General features: G+C 41.5%; 3 protein-coding genes across 7 annotated transcripts in view; 1 reads left to right on the top strand and 2 right to left on the bottom strand.

The window, feature by feature from the left end:
* wdr45b (WD repeat domain 45B) overlaps positions 1–5,420 on the bottom strand; it is a 20,401-nt gene extending 14,981 nt beyond the window's left edge. Inside the window, exons 1-4 of one of the 2 annotated variants that reach the window (XM_082152171.1) lie at positions 5,027–5,420; positions 3,841–3,988; positions 2,249–2,350; positions 1,935–2,022 (exon numbers count right to left, since the gene is read on the bottom strand). In XM_082152171.1, the coding sequence (XP_082008297.1) occupies positions 1,935–2,022; positions 2,249–2,350; positions 3,841–3,988; positions 5,027–5,062 (374 nt within the window). In that variant the 5' untranslated portion in view covers positions 5,063–5,420. The remainder of the gene's footprint in view (positions 1–1,934; positions 2,023–2,248; positions 2,351–3,840; positions 3,989–5,026) is intronic. The other variant, XM_082152172.1, reaches the window with a different exon arrangement.
* A 1,054-nt stretch (positions 5,421–6,474) lies between these two features.
* On the top strand, positions 6,475–11,227 carry mrpl58 (mitochondrial ribosomal protein L58). 4 transcript variants are annotated; one of them, XM_082152255.1, is made up of 6 exons: positions 6,475–6,674; positions 6,773–6,800; positions 6,878–6,937; positions 8,802–8,884; positions 8,962–9,147; positions 9,672–9,707. In XM_082152255.1, the coding sequence occupies exons 1-6, from the start codon at positions 6,501–6,503 to the stop codon at positions 9,690–9,692; spliced, it is 552 nt and encodes a 183-aa protein (XP_082008381.1). In that variant the 5' UTR covers positions 6,475–6,500; the 3' UTR covers positions 9,693–9,707. The 4 variants fall into 4 exon arrangements, with proteins under 4 accessions (XP_082008381.1, XP_082008382.1, XP_082008380.1 ...); XM_082152256.1 differs by having other exon boundaries at positions 9,640–9,675; XM_082152254.1 differs by lacking the exon at positions 9,672–9,707 and adding an exon at positions 9,528–9,569.
* Positions 11,228–13,431: 2,204 nt separating this feature from the next.
* On the bottom strand, positions 13,432–17,975 carry LOC309485263 (uncharacterized protein). The gene is made up of 4 exons (XM_082152024.1): positions 17,843–17,975; positions 15,102–15,173; positions 14,669–14,949; positions 13,432–14,350 (listed from the first exon to the last, which is right to left on the bottom strand). Exons 1-4 carry the CDS (start codon positions 17,943–17,945, stop codon positions 13,721–13,723), a joined length of 1,086 nt encoding a protein of 361 aa, XP_082008150.1. The 5' UTR covers positions 17,946–17,975; the 3' UTR covers positions 13,432–13,720.
* Positions 17,976–21,387: the final 3,412 nt, after the last annotated feature.

The raw sequence follows: 21,387 nt of genomic DNA, 5'->3' as shown, positions 1-21,387 counted from the left end.
AGCCGAACTGCACTCGTGTTATTGGATGGTGAATCTTCTTAAAGGGCCAGTTCACCCAAAAATGAAAATTCTGTCACTTACTTGCCCTCATGCTGTTCCAAACCTGTATGAGATTCTGTTGAGCGCAAAAGAAGTTATTTGGAAGAATGCTGGTAGGAATCAGACATCTGATTTTAGACATTCACTTCCAGAGTATTTTTTTCCTAGTATGGAAGTCAGTGGCTTAAAGGAGAACTCCGGGCAATTTTGAAGTTAATCTTGATCGTTATACCTTTTTCCGGCTACAACTGAGTTCCCTCTGGACTTCAGCGCGAGACTACAGCTAGCCGTCTAAAACACTATTTAGGTGAATTTAAATAATGGCTAAAGCCGCGTTTCCACCGCAGGAACTTTCCCCAGGAACTAGGAACTTTGGGCTGGTACTCGATGTGTTTACACCGCAGGAACCAGGGTCTAAATGAAGTTCCGGGTAAATATTTCCCCCTCCGATAGTCCCTGCTCATGAGGTAGTACTTTTTCAAAGTTCAGGAACTTTCAGGGGTGGGACTTGTGCGCTGCACAAGCTGATTGGTTGTGTTCACGCCGCATTTTGGTTGGATGATTCCACGCAGCATTTATTTATTTTTAACCTCCCTTTTTAAAAAATCTATTGCGGTTCGTGTTGTGGCTTCATGCAGTAAGAGTTGTCTGTCTGCAAATATGGAATTTAATAAAAAAAAAACTGGTGGACTGGCGACGAGTTTCAGGCTTTATTAAGGGTATTTGTGGAAGAGGAAACTTTCTGCGCGTTCGTCCCAGCCATCTCACGGTCAATGTCCGCAATAGCTGATATTAACATACAAATTTTATATCTAACGTTAGCATTACGAGCTACTGAACACGCTTTATCAGTGCTCGTCTCTTTTCTGCCACAGCTTTTATTATTAAGTCATTATGTTTACACATTGTCATCTATTGCAAGGCACTCCAAACCATGTTACAAATTTACTATAACAGGATTGAAATAGCGCTTTGAGTTTAGAGTAACAAACAACTATTTACAAGACTGTCACTATTTATGATTGATAGACGGGGTTCAGGCTTTTTTTTAAGCGTATTTGCGAAAGAGGAAATTTTTTGCGCATTCGTCCCAGGCATCTCACAATAACTGATAACATACGTTGTCTAATTTTATACGCATACGAGCTTTCTGAACACGCTTTAGTATCAGTGCTCGTCTATTTTGTTTTGTTAATTACCTCGTTAGTAAACCAATACATAACTGCAGCACAGTTTGAATCTCCTCCATACTTATTATAAATGTGGCGCTCAAAACTGATTACTGTCCGTCGCAGACTGGGAGGAGCAGTTGCGCGCAGTTTACCTTCCCGGTACTTTAGACCGCGGTGTAAACGCAGAAAGCAACCGGTCTGGGGCAAAAAAAGTTCCTGGGAAAAAAGTTCCTGGGACAAATTGTTCCGGGTAATTTCGGTGGAAACGCGGCTTAAGTTGCTAAACGCATCTTGTTGTCATGTAAGGGCCCTGTTCATGTTGGACAGACATTTGCATTTTGTGTCTGTTAAGAGGCACAAAGACACTCTTTAGGTTTATGCCCCCATAACTGCCGTTTTAGCTAAGTGGGAGCTCTGGGCATTAGCTGTAGCAGCTCCGTGTTGCAAGCACCAATCCGGTTCGTTTTTTTTTTCTATAGACAGTACTCACAAAGGTATAACGATCAAGATTAACTTAAAAATTGCCCAGAGTTCTCCTTTAAGTCAGATGTCTGATTACCAACATTCTTCAAAATAACTTCTTTTGCGCTCAACAGAACAAAGAATCTCATACAGGTTTGAAACTCATATCAGCTGTCAGATATTTTCAGCATCAAAATCGAACAAATATTAAACCAAAGAATACGCTATTAAATGCAAGAACTTGAGCTTGAGTTCAGATACCTGTCACGGCGAAGCTTCACAGCTTTGACCTCGGTGGAAAACTCGATCTCTATCACAGTCTTTTTCTTCAGATCATCCCAAATCATCACTAACACAAACGCAGGAAACATGCAAACATATGTTTTTTACAGATTTGGGTTAGGGTTAGTGTTAACTGTGCTAAATAGATTCATAAATGTCAAATACGTTTTGAAATTACCCACTAATTCAGTAGAACATGCACTAAATGTGTGTTACCTTGTTCACAACTTTAGCAAATTATGCCATAAAGCCTCCAGCCCTACGAGAAGCCTCCATCTCAAAGAGAAATATACCTTTATTGGGAGGGTACTTTGGCTTTTTCCCGCCTCCAACAAGCGCAAGATAATTGCATCGGAAAAGCATCTCCACGTGACCGACTCCTCCCTCCAGAAACTCTGGGAAAAGAGAAGCACTGAGTCCACAGCAGATCCCATAAACTCACACTGGATCTCATAAACTCACACTGGATCTCATAAACTCACACTGGATCTCATAAACTCACACTGGATCTCATAAACTCACACTGGATCCCATAAACTCACACTGGATCTCATAAACTCACACTGGATCCCATAAACTCACACTGGATCCCATAAACTCTCACTGGATCTCATAAACTCACACTGGATCTCATAAACTCACACTGGATCCCATAAACTCACACTGGATCTCATAAACTCACACTGGATCCCATAAACTCACACTGGATCTCATAAACTCACACTGGATCTCATAAACTCACACTGGATCCCATAAACTCACACTGGATCTCATAAACTCACACTGGATCCCATAAACTCACACTGGATCTCATACACTCACACTGGATCTCATACACTCACACTGGATCCCACAAACTCACACTGGATCCCATAAACTCACACTGGATCTCATAAACTCACACTGGATCTCATGCACTCACACTGGATCTCATGCACTCACACTGGATCCCATAAACTCACACTGGATCCCATAAACTCACACTGGATCCCATAAACTCACACTGGATCTCATAAACTCACACTGGATCTCATAAACTCACACTGGATCTCATAAACTCACACTGGATCTCATGCACTCACACTGGATCTCATAAACTCACACTGGATCTCATGCACTCACACTGGATCTCATGCACTCACACTGGATCTCATGCACTCACACTGGATCCCATAAACTCACACTGGATCCCATAAACTCACACTGGATCTCATACACTCACACTGGACCCCATAAACTCACACTGGATATTATAAACTCACACTGGATCTCATGCACTCACACTGGATCTCATGCACTCACACTGGATCCCATAAACTCACACTGGATCCCATAAACTCACACTGGATCTCATACACTCACACTGGACCCCATAAACTCACACTGGATCTCATAAACTCACACTGGATCTCATACACTCACACTGGACCCCATAAACTCACACTGGATATTATAAACTCACACTGGATATTATAAACTCACACTGGATCCCATAAACTCACACTGGATCTCATAAACTCACACTGGATCTCATACACTCACACTGGATCCCATAAACTCACACTGGATCCCATAAACTCACACTGGATCCCATAAACTCACACTGGATCTCATAAACTCACACTGGATCCCATAAACTCACACTGGATCTCATAAACTCACACTGGATCTCATAAAATGTGTGTGAGTGTGTGTGACGCTGAGAGTGACGGAGCTCCACTAGGTGTGTCTGATTCTACTCTGGGAAATTATTCCTGAGTCATCATGCTTTCTTCTGACGATGAACTAAACACTAATGCATATTTTCCCTCAGCTGTATGTATATGCATTAATATGAAGCCAGATTTAAAAATCACATAAGCAAAAATATGAAGTAGTTACTAACTTCCACATATTGCCGTCTGATCTGAAGTGTTTCTCTCCCTCTGTATCTTGTGAGTGAACATCTGCAGACTCACCTTGTTTCTCTTTTTCTTTGAGCGGGTCTGTGTTATAAACCCTGAATCCATTCTCCATTCCACACGCAAAACATCCTGGTGGGAAAACAGACATTTCAGTATCAGATAATCAAGCCTGTATATCTCTGTGTGGCTTCATGACCAAGTTTATTTATGAGAATCCATTTATTTTCATCTGCCTGGGAAGCGTTTACTGAGTGAAGTACAACTAAGAGATTGAGGGATATTTAGGCCTGGTTTCACAGATAGTGCTTAGATTAAGCCAGGATTAAACCTTAGCTCAATTAGGCAGCTTTTATAATCGTGCAAATAGAAAGAAAAAAAACATTACTGGTGTGAATCCAGAGAAAAAACAGTGGCAGTGACATATTTTAAGTTATGTTTTTAGTTAGAACAGCTCAAACATGTATTAGGACTAGATTAAACATTGAGATCAAAAGCTTCAGAAGAGCTTCCTTACACCCAATTATGATTATTAGCAGTAAATGTCACTGTGACAGAGAGAAACCTGCATAAATCCGCATGTTAAACCCGTTAATGTCTTCATCCTCACTGGCTACAATACAATTATTTGAGCCCATATTGTGGTATAGTTATTAACACATCGCATTACACACATAATAGGATTTAGATAGACTTTAAAAACACTTTACATTGTAGTGTGTAGTTTAGGTTTATTGAAATCCAATTGCTCAGATTAACACTAAAGCTAGCGCTATTACAGTTAGCCGCTACATCAACGGTCAGTGTTTATTTACTTGATAAGTAAACTTTTGGTCACTTTTTTACAACGTTACAGTTGATACTCTTGTATAGCAACAATTGTTGGTCAATTAAAAAAACCAACATAAAACGCTGACAGCAGCCCTAAAAGGAAAACACTCATGTGATTTTGTGGCTAATCAGCTGTTCGTTAGCTTAACAACAGTCATGTTCATCAAGTTTAACACATTTTACAAGTAGACGCTTGGACTGGCAACAACAAACAAAATGAAAACACTGATGTGTTTTAATGCATACAGTAAATAACAGTTCTCTTGCCTCTGATTCATAACGGGAACGGTAAGTATCAGAGTGGTGTTAGCTAGCGTTAGCTAATAGTAAACATCTTACCGTGATCCTGGTTAAATCCAGCATAAAGTAATCCATTACCGTGAGGATTTGATGGTAATAAATTCATAGTGATTGATGTTATTTGTCTAATCAAAATGAAAAGACTGTAACCCTAACTAGAGGACGGCATTCCTAGAGCTGTAGGCTAATGCTAATGCTACACAGCACAGTTTAACATCATGACTGTCTGTCAGGAAATAAAGTGCCGACTGTCTGCCTGCCTGTCTGTCTGCCGGACTTTTGCCAATCGCTATTGTTACTTTATAGTAGATATTTTCTGTGCTTCAAGAAACACGCGATTTTGCTAAAGTTTTATATATACGGGAGCGTAACTGATATTGTAGGCGACAATAAAATACCAAGTGAAGAAGAACAAGCGGAAGGCAGCGCCTCCTTGAGTCAGTGTTTAAGTATGAAACTGTTCCTTGCTAATATCGTCACTGCCCCAGTGGCCTAATGGATAAGGCACTGGCCTCCTAAGCCAGGGATTGTGGGTTCGAGTCCCATCTGGGGTGACTGCTTTTGCTCTTCCGCTTCTGCACCGCTGCGCGATCAACCAGTCGGCCTAACTCTGGAGAGTTTACATTAATATTACAAATTTGGGTCAATTATAGATCATGTGTTCCCAATGGCTACTTAGATGAGAAACTATATGGATATTTAATAATACATAAGTTAATGTTATGTTACTGTAGAAACAAAACATGAACAATATAATTGTTTAATTGCACTCGTTGGCATATTATGGCTTTAAGCGGTTCCATGGTGTAATGGTTAGCACTCTGGACTCTGAATCCAGCGATCCGAGTTCAAATCTCGGTGGAACCTTTCCTATTGTTTACTCGCATAGACAAGGGGAAATAATCACAAATGTCGTTCCGTTAACTATAAAATTAAATGTTACCTCTATAAAACAATGAATGTGAACATAAACACCAGCAGTCGACATTTGTGTTTATACCATACATAGACTGTAAAAAATAGGTTTATACCCACATTGTAAACAATTAGGCCTATTTAAATGAGTTTTAAAAAAATGACCACTGAAAAGTCATGATCACAACCGACATTTTTGTCCCAAATGTTGAGAAAAACTACAAATAAATGCAATTTAACGATTAAAGCCACTTCTGATTTCTACCACTCTCGAGGTGTTTCTCAATGTCAAGGATACTTCTAGTTCTACTGACGGTGAGTTGATGCCGGGCAGCTGCAGTGTCTGGATCTAATATTACAGATAGTTGCTAAGACTGAATAATGCCATATAAAGCTGTGGGTTTGAAAGAAAAAAAAGTATAGGATAACAGATTTTTGCCAATATATATATAAAACATAATAATCCTGCTGATATACAGGACTTATTTTTTCCAGCTTTTTAGCATTTCTATGTATTTGTATATGTCTGCTGTGTGAGTCACCGCCCACTCGAGGCATAAGCGGATGTTTTCATCGCACGTGTTTCTTTATTTCCAACATGGCGGCGGCATCCATGGTTACAGGTTTCTGTTTCTTGCAGCGGTATAATCTGTCATGCTCGAGGAATACATGCCGTCGGTTAGTAACTGTATTCAATAGTAACAAAACGCGCTCGAAGCGTTATGCAGACAGCTGTTATTTCCACGGGATAAAGGCATCGCATTCTACACAGGTGTGAAACATGTTTCTCTGTATTTTCTCTGTATTTCCTCTAAATGACGTGCAACATCACATTGCTTATGTGAACCCAATGTTTCTGTTTATTGTCAGGACGATCTGCTCTCGCGCATCCCGGTTGGTAAGAGTTCGTCATTATTAACTGTTATTATAAGTGACTGAGATCTGAATCTGCTGAAACTGTCTTTCATTTCACAGATAAACTGAAGATAACATACAGTCGGAGCAGCGGACCCGGCGGCCAACATGTCAACAAGGGTAACCTGTGTTAATGACTAGTGTTCGTGTGAAGGTGTTCTGTCCATCACCTGCAGTGCTGGGCGGCGGTATGAACAAAAATCGCGGTATTTTTCAAAATTATGACGGTATTTTTTTTTTTTTTTTTTGTATGATTGAGTGTTAACCACATTTTCTAATAATTGAGAGAGGAAATACTGCAGTAGATTGACTTATAATGCCCTATTGAGTGAGATAATGCCAGTCATGAGTGAATATTGTAGAAAAAATCCACACTAGTATTATTACAGGTTTGATTTCACTAAACATTTTCATTTAGTTTCGAGATTTTTTTTTTATAAAACATGAACCATTTTTTTTTGTGATCAACTTTTTATTGTCTTTAGAAATAGAATCCATTCAAACAAACAGACAGGGAAGGGGGGAGCAACAGACATATCATCCATAATAATAACAATATGAAAGAGTGAAAAAAAAAAAAAAACCTTAAATAGTCATTCCTTTATATAGTCCAATATGTTGGAAGAAAAACATTGCCATGCATCAATGGTACTAGGGTTAGCCTTGTTAATTCATGCTGTTGTACATTCACAAGTCACAATTTTATGTAAGCTATGAATCCAATATGTTTTTGCACACATGTGCGGAGTAAACCAGTTCTTTATTATTGTCTTCTTTGCAGCTGTAAACCCAGCAAACAACATTCTCTTTTGTAGTGCACTTATGCAGAGATCAGAATCATCATTGAGAAGACATAAACCCGGATTAGACACATAATCAATTTGTAGTAAAGAGGACAAAACCAAGTTTACATTAGTCCATAGGTTGACAACAATTGGACACTCCCAAAACATTTGAAGAAAAGTGCCTGATGATAAGGTGTTACAGATATGGCAGTTATAGGTTGATTGCAGTTTCATTTTGAACCTCTTGTAAGGAGTAATGTATGCCCTATGGATGATTTTGAAATGAATTAGACGATGAGCCAAATTTTTAGAAGTTAAGATTAGATTAGACCACACCCTCTCCCAGTCGACAGATAAATTCAAATCAGAAAATTCACGATTCCAGATAGATTTAAGAGAAAGAGGCTTAGCAATGTGATCATTAAGTTTAAACATGAACCATTTTTATTAAAGGGGCTTATGTCTGCTATTGTAGGCTCATTTTGTAAATTTAAGCTACTACTAGACTCACAAACTGGGTGCCGGTGTGATGAGACGTATGTGCTCGGCCAGATTCGGCTGGAAGTCGTGCATCTTCGGATGCGGAGCCGCGCGCAGTTACAAAATCTGCTGTGCACACCTTCGCGCTCGTGCGGACGCGGCGAGTATAAGCCAAGCTTGAGGCGCCAGAACTGCAGCTGATAGGATGTGTGCTAGCACAAGTATAAAACGACTGTTATCATGTCTGAAAACAAACACAAGTAACAGAGTTTACGAAACTGTATCGCACGCGTGCTACATTTATTCATCACACAGACCAATCTGTTCGTAGATATATGTCGCACTGTACAGCAGTGGTTCCCAAACCTGTCCTGAAGGCACCCCAACACTGCACATTTTCTTTGTCTCCCTAATCAAACACACCTGATTCAACTCATCAGCTCATTATCACTGCAAGTGAGATGTTTTTACTACAGTGTTGTGAAATATACGGCCCACAGCTGTAGGGGGAGCTCGTTGAGAAGACACGCAACAACAAAAGGGAAAATCAGCGAAGAAATGTCTAGAGTTGCCGTGTTCCCCTTTAAAAAAATCATATCATAACAAAAATGACCACCGGTGTTCGGTATGAACCGGTATACCGCCCAGCTCTGATCACTAGTGCTGTTTATTTAAGGATCACATTTTGTCACTTAACATTCTGTAATATCTGTTTGCAGTCAGTACGAAAGCAGAGGTGCGTTTCCATGTGCATACAGCAGAATGGATTCCAGAAGAAGTTAGGAGAGAGATTCTTCTGAAGGTGAGAATAGCACATATGATAACATACATACTTTGTTTCGCATGCACTGCTCATGGCAGAAATACCTGTGTCAACAGAATAAAACTCGTGTCAACAAAGCAGGAGAGTTAATTGTGACCTCAGAGATGAGCAGAAGCCAGCAGAGGAACCTTGAAGACTGTCTCCAGAAGATCTCAGAGATGATCACTGAAGCCAGTCGACAGAAGCCAGAACCGTCAGTGGAGGATCTCGCTCTCAGAGCTCACAGGTTAGAGAGCTCACAGGTTATGGCGCTTTTCCACTGCATGGTACGGCTCGGTACGGTTCGACTCGGCGCGGAACGGTTCGGCTCGCTATGCTTTTCCACTGCGTGGTACGACTCGGCTCGGCACGGTTCGGTTCGCTTTAGCTCGGTTACTTTTCCACTGCTGAACGTTATAGTTGCCGTCTCTACTGCCATGACATCATCATATTAAATGCGAATTTTTCATTCCGTGTTTCCCCATTCACTCCTCGGCAACCAACGAGGAACGTCTGCACCTCGTCCACTGACCACGATTCAGCCATTTCTTTTTTTAAGTTTATACTCGCGTCATAAGTGAGCCGTACTGAACCGAGCCGTACCGTACCATGCAGTGGAAAAGCGCCATTAGAGAGCTCACAGGTTAGAGAGCTCACAGGTTAGAGAGCTCACAGGTTAGAGAGCTCACAGGTTCCAGAGCTCACAGGTTAGAGAGCTCACAGGTTCCAGAGCTCACAGGTTAGAGAGCTCACAGGTTCCAGAGCTCACAGGTTAGAGAACTCACAGGTTAGAGAGCTCACAGGTTAGAGAGCTCACAGGTTAGAGAGCTCACAGGTTAGAGAGCTCACAGGTTAGAGAGCTCACAGGTTCCAGAGCTCACAGGTTCCAGAGCTCACAGGTTCCAGAGCTCACAGGTTCGAGAGCTCACAGGTTCGAGAGCTCACAGGTTCGAGAGCTCACAGGTTCGAGAGCTCACAGGTTCGAGAGCTCACAGGTTCGAGAGCTCACAGGTTCGAGAGCTCACAGGTTCCAGAGCTCACAGGTTCCAGAGCTCACAGGTTAGAGAGCTCACAGGTTAGAGAGCTCACAGGTTAGAGAGCTCACAGGTTAGAGAGCTCACAGGTTAGAGCTCACAGGTTAGAGAGCTCACAGGTTAGAGAGCTCACAGGTTCCAGAGCTCACAGGTTCGAGAGCTCACAGGTTCGAGAGCTCACAGGTTCGAGAGCTCACAGGTTCCAGAGCTCACAGGTTCGAGAGCTCACAGGTTCCAGAGCTCACAGGTTAGAGAGCTCACAGGTTAGAGAGCTCACAGGTTAGAGAGCTCACAGGTTAGAGAGCTCACAGGTTAGAGAGCTCACAGGTTAGAGAGCTCACAGGTTCCAGAGCTCACAGGTTAGAGAGCTCACAGGTTCCAGAGCTCACAGGTTAGAGAGCTCACAGGTTCCAGAGCTCACAGGTTAGAGAGCTCACAGGTTAGAGAGCTCACAGGTTAGAGAGCTCACAGGTTCCAGAGCTCATAGGTTAGAGAGCTCACAGGTTCCATAGCTCACAGGTTCCATAGCTCACAGGTTCCATAGCTCACAGGTTCCAGAGCTCACAGGTTCCAGAGCTCACAGGTTCCAGAGCTCACAGGTTCCAGAGCTCACAGGTTCCAGAGCTCACAGGTTCCAGAGCTCACAGGTTCCAGAGCTCACAGGTTCCAGAGCTCACAGGTTCCAGAGCTCACAGTTTAGAGAGATCACAGTTTACAGAGCTCACAGTTTACAGAGCTCACAGTTTAGAGAGATCACAGGTTCCAGATCTCACAGGTTAGAGAGCTCACAGGTTCCAGAGCTCACAGTTTACAGAGCTCACAGTTTACAGAGCTCACAGTTTACAGAGCTCACAGGTTCCAGAGCTCACAGGTTCCAGAGCTCACAGGTTCCAGAGCTCACAGGTTCCAGAGCTCACAGTTTACAGAGCTCACAGGTTCCAGAGCTCACAGGTTCCAGAGCTCACAGGTTCCAGAGCTCACAGGTTAGAGAGCTCACAGGTTCCAGAGATCACAGGTTCTAGAGCTCACAGTTTAGAGAGATCACAGGTTCCAGAGCTCAAGAGATCACAGGTTACAGTGCATGAAGCACAACTGTCCTTCAGAGAAGCACTAATGCAACACTTTCACAATAATGTTTTTTTTTTTTTTTTTCAGATTAGATAAAAGAAATTTGGAAAGACTCAAACAGAAGAAGATACATGCTGCAACAAAGCAAGGACGACGAGTTGACTGACTGAACCTAAAATAGTAATACATTTGTTCTGTATTCAAATTTTTATTAAAAAATCACAAAATATCACACTGTAAAGTGGTGTATTTTTTATTAAAAAAAAATGTATGTACTGCATAGCATATACTTAATTATATGACAGATTACTTTATAAAAAAATCTGAAAATCAAAGATTTGATCAACTAAATCAAATTTTGGATTTGAAGAGAGATTTGATCAACTGTAAACCTGTGTTAAAGCAAAGAGCTGGTTTATACTATACATGTGCTTTGACTGAATAGAGGGCTAGACTGTTTTAATTAGAGTTCAAGGTATTTGCATGACACTAGAAAAACCCCATTACTCATCCATGTTCGATTGCCATCTTTAAATGTGAATGAAACTTAAAATGGAATGAAAAGTAAAAAACTAAAAAATATAATTTGTCAAATACTAAATTTCAACATGATAGCCTATCACAGAGAGATTGGCAGCTTTGGTGGGTAAGTTAAAAAGTTTCTAGCAGAGGATGGTTTCGATCCATCGACCTCTGGGTTATGGGCCCAGCACGCTTCCGCTGCGCCACTCTGCTGATACTGACATGAGGGATTTCTGTGCTAATAGTCATGCATATAGTCACCGTAAGTTCACATCGAAATTAGAATGAATACTTTGTTTTTAAAAACAAATTCACGGTTTTAAATGTCAATTATATTAGTATGTTTTACTTCGACATAAACCGAAGTTAAAAAAGAACGACCACGAAGGGACTCGAACCCTCAATCTTCTGATCCGAAGTCAGACGCCTTATCCATTAGGCCACGCGGTCGACGTGTACAAATTCTCAACTCTACAAGCTTTTAATCTAACAGAGTATTTTTTGCATGTTAAAAGGAATACGTCACTTTTTTTTGAAATAGGGGTTATTCACCGTCTCCCCTACATTTAGATAGGTGGGCAAACGCATTTTTGTCTCAGTGCATGCGTTGTCTTCTGGCAGTGCCGCCGCTATGTTAGCTTAGCATAATGAATGGAATCCTTTGTTGCTATTGACTTGGGACTATATTGAGGGGAAGCACAGGCGAAGCACTGCTACTTGAGCGCAGAGATAGCGGATTTCAGGTGTTGAGTTATATCTCCGAGTCCAAGTAGCAGTGCTTCGCCTGTGCTTCCCCCCAATATAGTCCCAAGTCAATATCTGCCTAGGAAATCGCCTAGTCTTAATCTGCATTGCTATTTGTACTCGTTGTGAATACGCAGGCCACAAGTAAAAGTTTTTATATCACTTTTACTCACCACATGCTATCCGGCAACAAAGGATTCCATTAATTATGCAAAGCTAAGCTAGCGGCGGCGCTGCCAGACTAAGACAATGCATGCACTGGACACTGTCCATTTAACAAACTTGTTGATTTTTTTTGTACCATGTGATAATATTAATTAGTTAGACAACTAATTAAACTTTTTAAGTAATAAAGTAAGTTTTGTTTTCACTCTAATAATAACGCCTCGCAGCGAAAGCAGAAGAAAGTTAGCAGCGAGTGTCGCCTCTAGTGGATCAGATCCAGAAATTTAACCTGCTTCAGCTGGAGATTTTCAAGCGACCTGTCCTGAATATGATCCTAAATGCGTCACCTTAACATCAGAAGTTGGACCACACTCAGTCAAGACACATTTCTAATTGGTTTCTCATAGGTTCTGCAGAATTTGCTTATCTCAAACGAGACCGATCCTTAAGCCATTTTAAGTAATAAATAAATGAATTGCGCTCTGTAAAATAAGCCATCCATTCTGCTGTTACAGTACCAGCACGGCAGACTGGGGACTTTATCAGTTTTGGAGCCAGATTATTTTGCTTGCATTGAATAAGTGTGCTGTGTGTTGTGTTACTGACCAATAGAGCGACAATAATTACAAGAAGTGTATTCTTATTTTTCATTTTATAACTGTCCATCTTCTGAATGGAGTTTTTTCCCTTAAAGGTGACATATTATGCCTCTTTTCACAAGATATAATATAAATCTTTGGTGTTCACAGAATGTGTATGTGAAATTTCAGCTCAAAATACCCCCAGAGCATTTATTATAGCTTGTCAAATTTGCCCCTTCACCACTTTTTGGGTGTGAGCAAAAACACACAGTTTTTGTGTGTGTCCCTTTAAATGCAAATGAGCTTTAGCTTCGCCTCCATTCAGAAAAGGGCGGAGTCTTTACACGAGCTTCAGAAACTCTGGCAATAACAAAACAGGCCAATCTCACTCATCCAGAATCCCAGAATAACCAGTAGCGAGTGCAGCCTTACGGAGAGACTCAGAATTTTATTATCATAAAACAATACTGTTATTGAGTGTCAAAAATAAAAACCCTCTGTGGAACAATGTTGTAAAACAATAAAACATGAAAACATACTATTTATAGGCACTGTATATATTGATAATGTTAAAGAGTCCATATGTTTATTTGTTTCTTTCAAGCTTTTAACAGTAACAAGGATCCCAAACCAATGACTTAAATATACTATAAACAACAGGATACAGTTGATACACTATTCAGTTCCAGAAGCAATATTATCAGAAGAGAAACGGGAAAGTGTCAGTGTTTATCGGCCAGCCTCTGCAGCAGAGCGATGATGGTGTCCTGCTTCGAGGAGATGAGCTCGAGCGCGGTGGCCATCCTGGTCATAGCATCGGCCTCGGCCCGCGCGGATCTCTCCCTGCGCCGCTCGCGCGCGTCTGTCCTGCGCTGATGCTGCTCGTCTGAACGCGCGCGCTCCTCCTGACCGCGGAGGAAGCAGCGCAGGAGTTCGGTGCGTTCCTCGGCTGGCCCGGAGCTGAGCCGGAGCTGAGCCGGAGCCGAGCCTATCCCGTGCTGCTGAGCGGAGCCGAGCCGGAGCTGAGCCGAGCCGAGCCGGAGCTGCCGGAGCCTTGAGCGTCTCAGAGGCGGGCGGATCACCGGCTTCGGCAGAGCAGAGTCAGTGCTAACCTCGCACCGCACCGGCATCGGGATCTGGGAAGAGTTCGGGATCTGGGAAGAGGTCGGGGTGTGGGAAGAGGTCGGGATGATCCCGGTGGGAAGCAGACGAGGAGCCACCGCAGGAACACTGCTGGATGGAGGATCCTCGGATTTTACCGCTGCTTTGGCTGTAGTTGCTAATCCAACAAGAGTGGCTGAAGCAGGGCCTCGCTGAACAAACTTAGTCTTTCCTAATATGTTATCCATCATCTGTGATTAATGAACAGAACAGAACAGGGAAGATCATTCAGATTCCACCATCATACTGTTTTTATGTCCATGATCAAACGGTGTTGTTCTAAGGGTAAACTACTGTACTCAATATTAACATTTTATTCTTCAGGTATTTATGGTTATTCACGTATTTCAGGTCATTAGTGTTTCTAAAAAGGAACCGTGTTTGAGACTCTTACAATAGTGTGATTTCTTGAATTGAGAATATAGTGAATTCCTGGAGCAGCCAAGTCATGTGATAAAAACATGCTGGAAGCTTAATGAAATGAAAATGCATTATTATTAATCTCTTACTTCGAAGTACTCCCACGAGGTCTTGGTTTGGCCCCCACACAGCACGCTGCGATCTTTAACTCTCTTGTACGTCACGATGAGGTTATTCCATTTCCTGCGGATCTTCTCGACAGGTAAAGAGTGACCGTGACCTTCCAGCTCTTTCTGGACGCTCTGGAAGAGCAGCGATCGCTCTCTGGCGCTGTAGACGTCCCAGCACCTCTGCATCGCCTCGATCAGGAGCACAATGGCACCGTGGGTAAACTCAGACGAGGTGGAAACCGCCTCGATCCCGCCAACACCTGCCGGTTTAGAGATTACAGTACAATGTCAATCAAAACATTTCACTTTTTATGTAAACATCACAATCAGCACATTATCTAGTTCATTTACAAATACTACAGAAGCACAACACTTCATGAAATATGATGTAAATGTTCCATAACATACTGACCATGTGGGACTTTGTTGTCTCTGTTGTTAAAAATGGCTGACGATGATAAAGCGTTGTTAACACTAATGGGATCTGTGACCACAAACACAACGAAGAACATGAAATATCAATGCGTAAACATGAGGAAACATGATCAATCGAACAGTTCTATCAGAACCAAACAGCTTTGAGATCCAGAATCAAAACATTACAGCGTTAGTTTGTTTTTAAGGTGACATTATATGCCCCTTTTCAAAAGATGTAATGTAAATCTCTGGTGTCCCCAGAATGTGTCAGTAAAATCTCAGCTCAAAATCCCCAGATCATATTATATCTTGTCAAATTTGCCCCTTTTTGGGTGTGAGTAAAAACATGTCGTTTTTTCAAATGAGCTTTAGCTTCGCCTCCGTTCAGAAGAGGGCGGAGTCTTTACACGAGCTTCGGAAACTCCGGCAATAACAAAACAGGCCAATCTCACTCATCCAGAATCCCAGAATAACCAGTAGCGAGTGCAGCCTTACAGAGACTCAGGAAGAGTTTCTGAATGTTAGTGGAGACATTTCTGTAGTTGTTGTGGAGTTACATTGATCATCTCATCATCATGTTTAACTTCTCCACAAGTGTCCACAGTTCCTGAGGTGTTTATAAGACAGCGGTGACATGTTCTGGTCAATAGTGTTCAGTGCTCGTCTGTGCTCAACCATAGAACAGTTTCAGGCTTTGCTGGATCTTTATCATTGTGTTAGAACTGGTCTCTGTTGTCGCTTGCGAAACCAAATGTCGGCTGGTGTGTGTAAACGTGCAGATTAAGGGCCGGTAATATTATAATAAGATCCTCTTCATACGTCAGAAGGAGAGCAAAATATGATTGTCTTATTTTTTTACATGCTTGCAGAGAAAGACTCACCAAAACAAAGTTACTGGGTTTCACTTTTCAAGTTTTCTGGGTTTCAGCAGGGGGGCAGGGTTTTATATTATTTTGAAGTTTCCCCGGGCGCCGCCATTGGCTAGCGGACCATCACCTGCTGTTAGCATCCCATTGACTCCCATTCATTTTGGCGTCACTTTGACAGCGAATAACTTTACATCTGAGGCGTTTAAAGACTCCATTTGTCCATTATTTATTTCTAAAGAAACACGAAAATGTATAAAAGGCTCCATCACCTTGTACCTTACGTTATGGCCCCGTAGAAGCAGTTTTTGTAAAAATAGGCTAACGATTGCGTCATAACACGCGACTCTCTGTCTCACAGTAGAGAGATGACCGTATGGACAGGAAGAGAAGCTCGCGCCCAATCGGGGGGACGTGGAGGCAAAATGACAAAGTAATTAATCAGAATACTTAGCAAAAGTTTCTCCTGCTTCTAGCTCATAGACACCTCCTACTCACGATCTCCGTCTCTGCAAGTTTCGGAAGGGAATGATTCAGATTTCTCTTGGTACAGCTACTAGTAGATAGACGGGTTGCTCACGTCACATCTACGTCGTCAAGCTCAGTTTGAGTCTGCGCAGTACGCTCGACCATCAGGAAGTTAGTGCTTCTAATTGACTTCACTTGTCTCCGTTGAATCCAATGGGGTCGCTGTGTCCAGTTTATATACTGTCTATGGGTTTCAGAAGCACCGATTATAGCACTTACACACGGAAAAAGTCAGCTTTTTATGATATGTCCCCTTTAAAGAAGAAATAGCCCTTATTCAGAGCGGCGCCGTGACAGGTGTGAGAGTGAGGCTGTGAGGGATAGACGTTTCGTGTTTTCAATGGCATCCGCTGGAAAAGCTGTATTGAGCTCCTAGATCACTTCAAATTTTCAACAGCTCATGTTGCCTGAAGCTTTTTGGCTGCTGAAATTTCTCTGAAATATATATTTTGCAGTGTTTCATCAGCAAAACAATACAAAAACACATTAAATGCCAGTACAACCCACTGAAAAGATGTATGTCTATCCCTCACAGCCTCTCTTTCACTCCTGTTAGAGTTAGCGCTGCTGTGCATAAGGTCTGTTAGCTACTCATTCATGAAGCATTGCCAACAATGCCACCAAATAAGAAAACACAATATAAAATGAGCGATTTAAAGACATTTATTTAAGCTTTAAAATAAATATATTTCACCTTTACTGCAAAACATTAAATTTATGCAAATAGTTGTTCGATAGTGTAGGGAAACCGAAGTCAAGTCAAGTCTCCTTCATTTATACAGCGCTTTTAACAACATAGATTGTTTCAAAGCAGCTTTACAGTCATAATAGGAAATTAAAGTAACAGAGATTGTTTTGGCTTTACAGCAGATCTAGAATAAAGTTATTGACCAGCTAAATTTAGTTTTGATTGATTCACTTCATTGATTACAGATCACTCTAAGTCTAGACATGCATTTTCTGTAAAGCTGCTTTGAAACAATATGTATTGTGAATGTGAATGAATTTAATCGAATTTAATTAACTACATAGTTTGTAATGAGCTTTTCTAGCAAAGTTCTTGTTTCGAAGGTAGTCTCTGATTGGCAGAACTCTCTTAAGGATTAGGGTAGTGCAGTTCTTCGCAGGACACATGCATATAGATGAATCACACTGGCTTGTGCTGAGGTAAATACTATTATTAACCTCAGAGATTTTGGTGAGTCTGTCTCTAAATGTTTGTATGTTATGCTTTACTAAATGAATTAGTTGTCGTCTAATTAAGTCTCTGTTATTGAGCAGACAGTCGCCAACTTTCCTGAAGAATACAGCCTAGCTATATCACTATAACTCTAGCACTCACAGAGCAGAAGCGGCGCGGCGGGCTCGCGCTGAGAGGATGCGCGCGCAGATCTCGAGCCCGCAGGCGTGAGGTCATCATTCCCGAGCGGAGACTCCATCATCATTCCCTGATAAACCTCCTGAAGTTTCACAACTTTCCTGAGCTCAGATCAGTCAAATCCCGCTCACATGTTGAGCCACTTTCAGTACACTATAACGGAATATGCAGAGAAATGATTTGGCCAGTGCAATCCGAGCGACTGTTTATAAAGATTTCAGATCAAGTGTAATGGCTGCGCTCCTCCGCATGTAACTGCGCAACTCTGCTGCGCATGTGTCTCGCGCTATTGGCTGCTGTCCGCCTGCGTCACACACACGCGCAGTCTCTGCAGACGCACATCGCAGACACGAACACATGCGCTCTTAGGTGAAGATACACAGGACAACTTTTTGAGCAATGCAGCCAGATGAGACACAGGGCCCACGACCGATCTAAATGATACAGATAGAAATGTATTGCCCATTTTCAATAGGAAAGTGCCCAAGCAATCGCTCGGCAAGATTGCTAAAAAAGTTGCCCTGTGTATCATCACCTTTAGACCTGTGAGATCATTCATTGGCGTAACATTAACATTTTTACTTTGTACTCAGTCGGAAGGCTAGTACAAAACGTCTCTATTGAAAATGATAATAAAAAAAATGTATAACGTTTTTTTTTTTTTTTTTTTTTAAACGTTATGCATACTCGTCTCTAACCATACACGCATTTCTCGGTTACTGTTCAGCCATACATCTTAAATGGTCACATTAGTTTGTAGGACTTGCAGTGAGTGTTGGTTGTTTACTCCTCTCAAATGTTAAGAGTCAGAACTTTAATATTAATCAAAAGTATTGTTACTTCCAGGTCTAAAGTGAAATTAGACTTTAGAGCCCCACTGTATATTTTTGTTTTCATGTTGTATATATAGGAGGATAATTATGATATATTTTGTTGTTTATTTGGTGCAGTAACGCAAAAACGGCCTCCAGGTGGCGCTGTGCACTAATGGTGTCATCTAATGAGTGAAAACTTGGACCTGTAGCGCTGTAGTTTATATACAGTGCTTAACACATTTATTAGACCACCTATCATGATAAACAGAAAACACTAATTTTATAGGAATATGTCAAAAACTTGTTTTAAAAAAAAAAGAAGTCATTTTTTAGGCAAATTTTAAACTGAAACAACTAAATACTCTTTATTCACACATAATAACTAATAAATGTGTTCAATAGGATTCAAGTCGGAATTTTGACATGGCCAACTGTGACTAAAGAGCTTCACATACTGGTTTATCTGTATATCTAAATCCTAAATATGAAATTACACAATAAAATGATAATTATTTACTGTACTAACTGCTTTTAGTTGTGTTTTTCACACAACTATAGCAAACAACATGTCCCAAAAAGAAGCATGTTTTGTTTTCATATTTGTTTTCACAAATTATGGCTATTGGTGCAAACTTTGGTCGCTTGGCTTGAGTGACATTTTTTCTTAATGCAAATGACCAAATACTTAAATCTAAAGTTGTACCAGATTCACCTTTTTGAAACAGTCCCTATTAAAAGTTCAGTGAGTGATTTCTGATCAAATCAAGTCAAGTCACACTTATTTCTATTGCGTTTTAGTGTTTCAAAGCAGCTTTACAGAGATAACAGGAAAATAATGCAACAAAGTTTGTTTCCAAAATAGCGTCACAGTCCAGCTTAAGTAAAGTTCAGTGATGCTTCATTTTGTTGTAAAAAAAGTTATTCATTTAGTTCATTTATATATATATCCGCTCTGGAGAAAACTGTGATGTCATCGTCCCGCTCAGTTCAGTTCTCAATGGTGTCAATACAGGAGATCAATAATGAACACTTGTTGCATTGGCATGATCTATCTCTCCTCTGGGCATCTGTCAGGAGTATATCGGGTTCAGTCACACTGCTGTTCTGTTCAATGAAACTTTTATGGTTACTTCATGGTTCTCTGATTCACATCCCAGTTTCACGGACCAGATAACCCGCAGACTCACATGTTGTGTGAATTAAAGTTCTGCCTCCTCAAGAACAACAGCTGATGTGGCACTTTAACCCTGATATAGTTTTGCCTTCATTGGTCACAGTGTCCTTAAGTTGTTAAACCAAGCTTTTCTTTGAACTGGATGTTAAGTGTTTTTGGTGTCCACCCAGATGCTCTTGACTGCGTCACTGGTCAAATTAAACACAGAAGTAACTTGTTTATCTGAAATAAAGCACAAATGTCCCTTGAACATCACGTGTTGATGTGAGTGGGCACATCGTGACTCACTCTGATGACTTATACATATATATTATGGCTCAGTTTCCACAGAGACATTCTTAGTTGCTATTAATAATATCAGAGAACCTGTTTTGAATCCCCGAAGCTTAACCGTAATTGGAAAAATTGGAAATGATATTGCTGCGATTAACAGAGAATGATGCAATTATCCATCCAGCACATAACCGTGGGTCAACTTATCACAACCATATTACCCAGTCAAATATGAATAGGCTTTGTGAGGCATTTATGAAAGTCTATAAGCTCAAAAAAGACCAAACATGCCAAACATGTTTTACCAACGTCTCTGAACACGTCATCTTAAGCATTACGAGCCCACATGCTGAACTGTAGACAGTGTTCTGTTCAGCTGATGCTTCACTCTTCCTCCAGACACACCGCTGATCCACAGGGCCGAAAAAATCCAGTTTTGGTTCATCGCTCCACAGAACAGAATCCCAAAACTTCTGTGGCATATTTATATGATTTCTTGAGCTTTTGTGTGAGTAGTGGTGTAGTCTTGGAGGTCTTAGTGCGAGCCTTACTGTGCAGCTGAAACCTCAGAGTCTGTGGCCACCAGGTCCTGCTGTGGGGCTTCTGCAGTCACTCCAGGGGTTTTCTGAACTGTTGATACCTGCCCCGTCCAGGGAGTGTAACCACTGTTCCTTTAACTTTGAACTTGCGATCTATGATTCCAACGGATTCTCGAGGAACATTTTGTGCCTTCGCTATCTTTTTGTATCCTGTTCCTTGTTTGTGAAGGGCAATGATATTTTCTCTTAAAGCTGCCGTCGGCAAGTCTGGCAGATTGGGTCGATTAGCCAAAATTTTGAATGTTTACAACTCTCATGCCCCTCCCCGCTACCAGCGAGCACCCTCCCATCGAGGTCGTGCTCGTCAGTGCGTCACTGTGCGTGTGTACCTGATTTTCTGTGAACGCGTCCGTCTCTTCAGCATCTATCAACACGATGGACTCGGAAGTAGGCTGCCCTGGCTAATCTATCCATAGATAGCAATAACCGAGGAATTGGAAGCTTGTTAGTAGATTTTCTCTCCGCCATCACGCTTCATGCAATCTCCAGGCGAACTTCAGGCGTGGCGTGTGCATGTGATATTAACGTGCGCGAGTGAGGGGGGATCTGTGGCGTGTGCACGACCTGTGATTGACAGTCAGATCTCACACCCCCCTGCGCTGATTGGACCTGATGAAGCGGGAGCGCTGGATTTTTGCAAAACAAATA

Source organism: Leuciscus leuciscus (genome assembly GCF_965113295.1).
Source record: "Leuciscus leuciscus genome assembly, chromosome: 21".
NCBI lineage: Eukaryota > Metazoa > Chordata > Actinopteri > Cypriniformes > Leuciscidae > Leuciscus > Leuciscus leuciscus.
The sequence above is the reverse complement of the archived record's forward strand: the minus strand, read 5'-3'. Positions and strand labels throughout refer to the sequence as shown.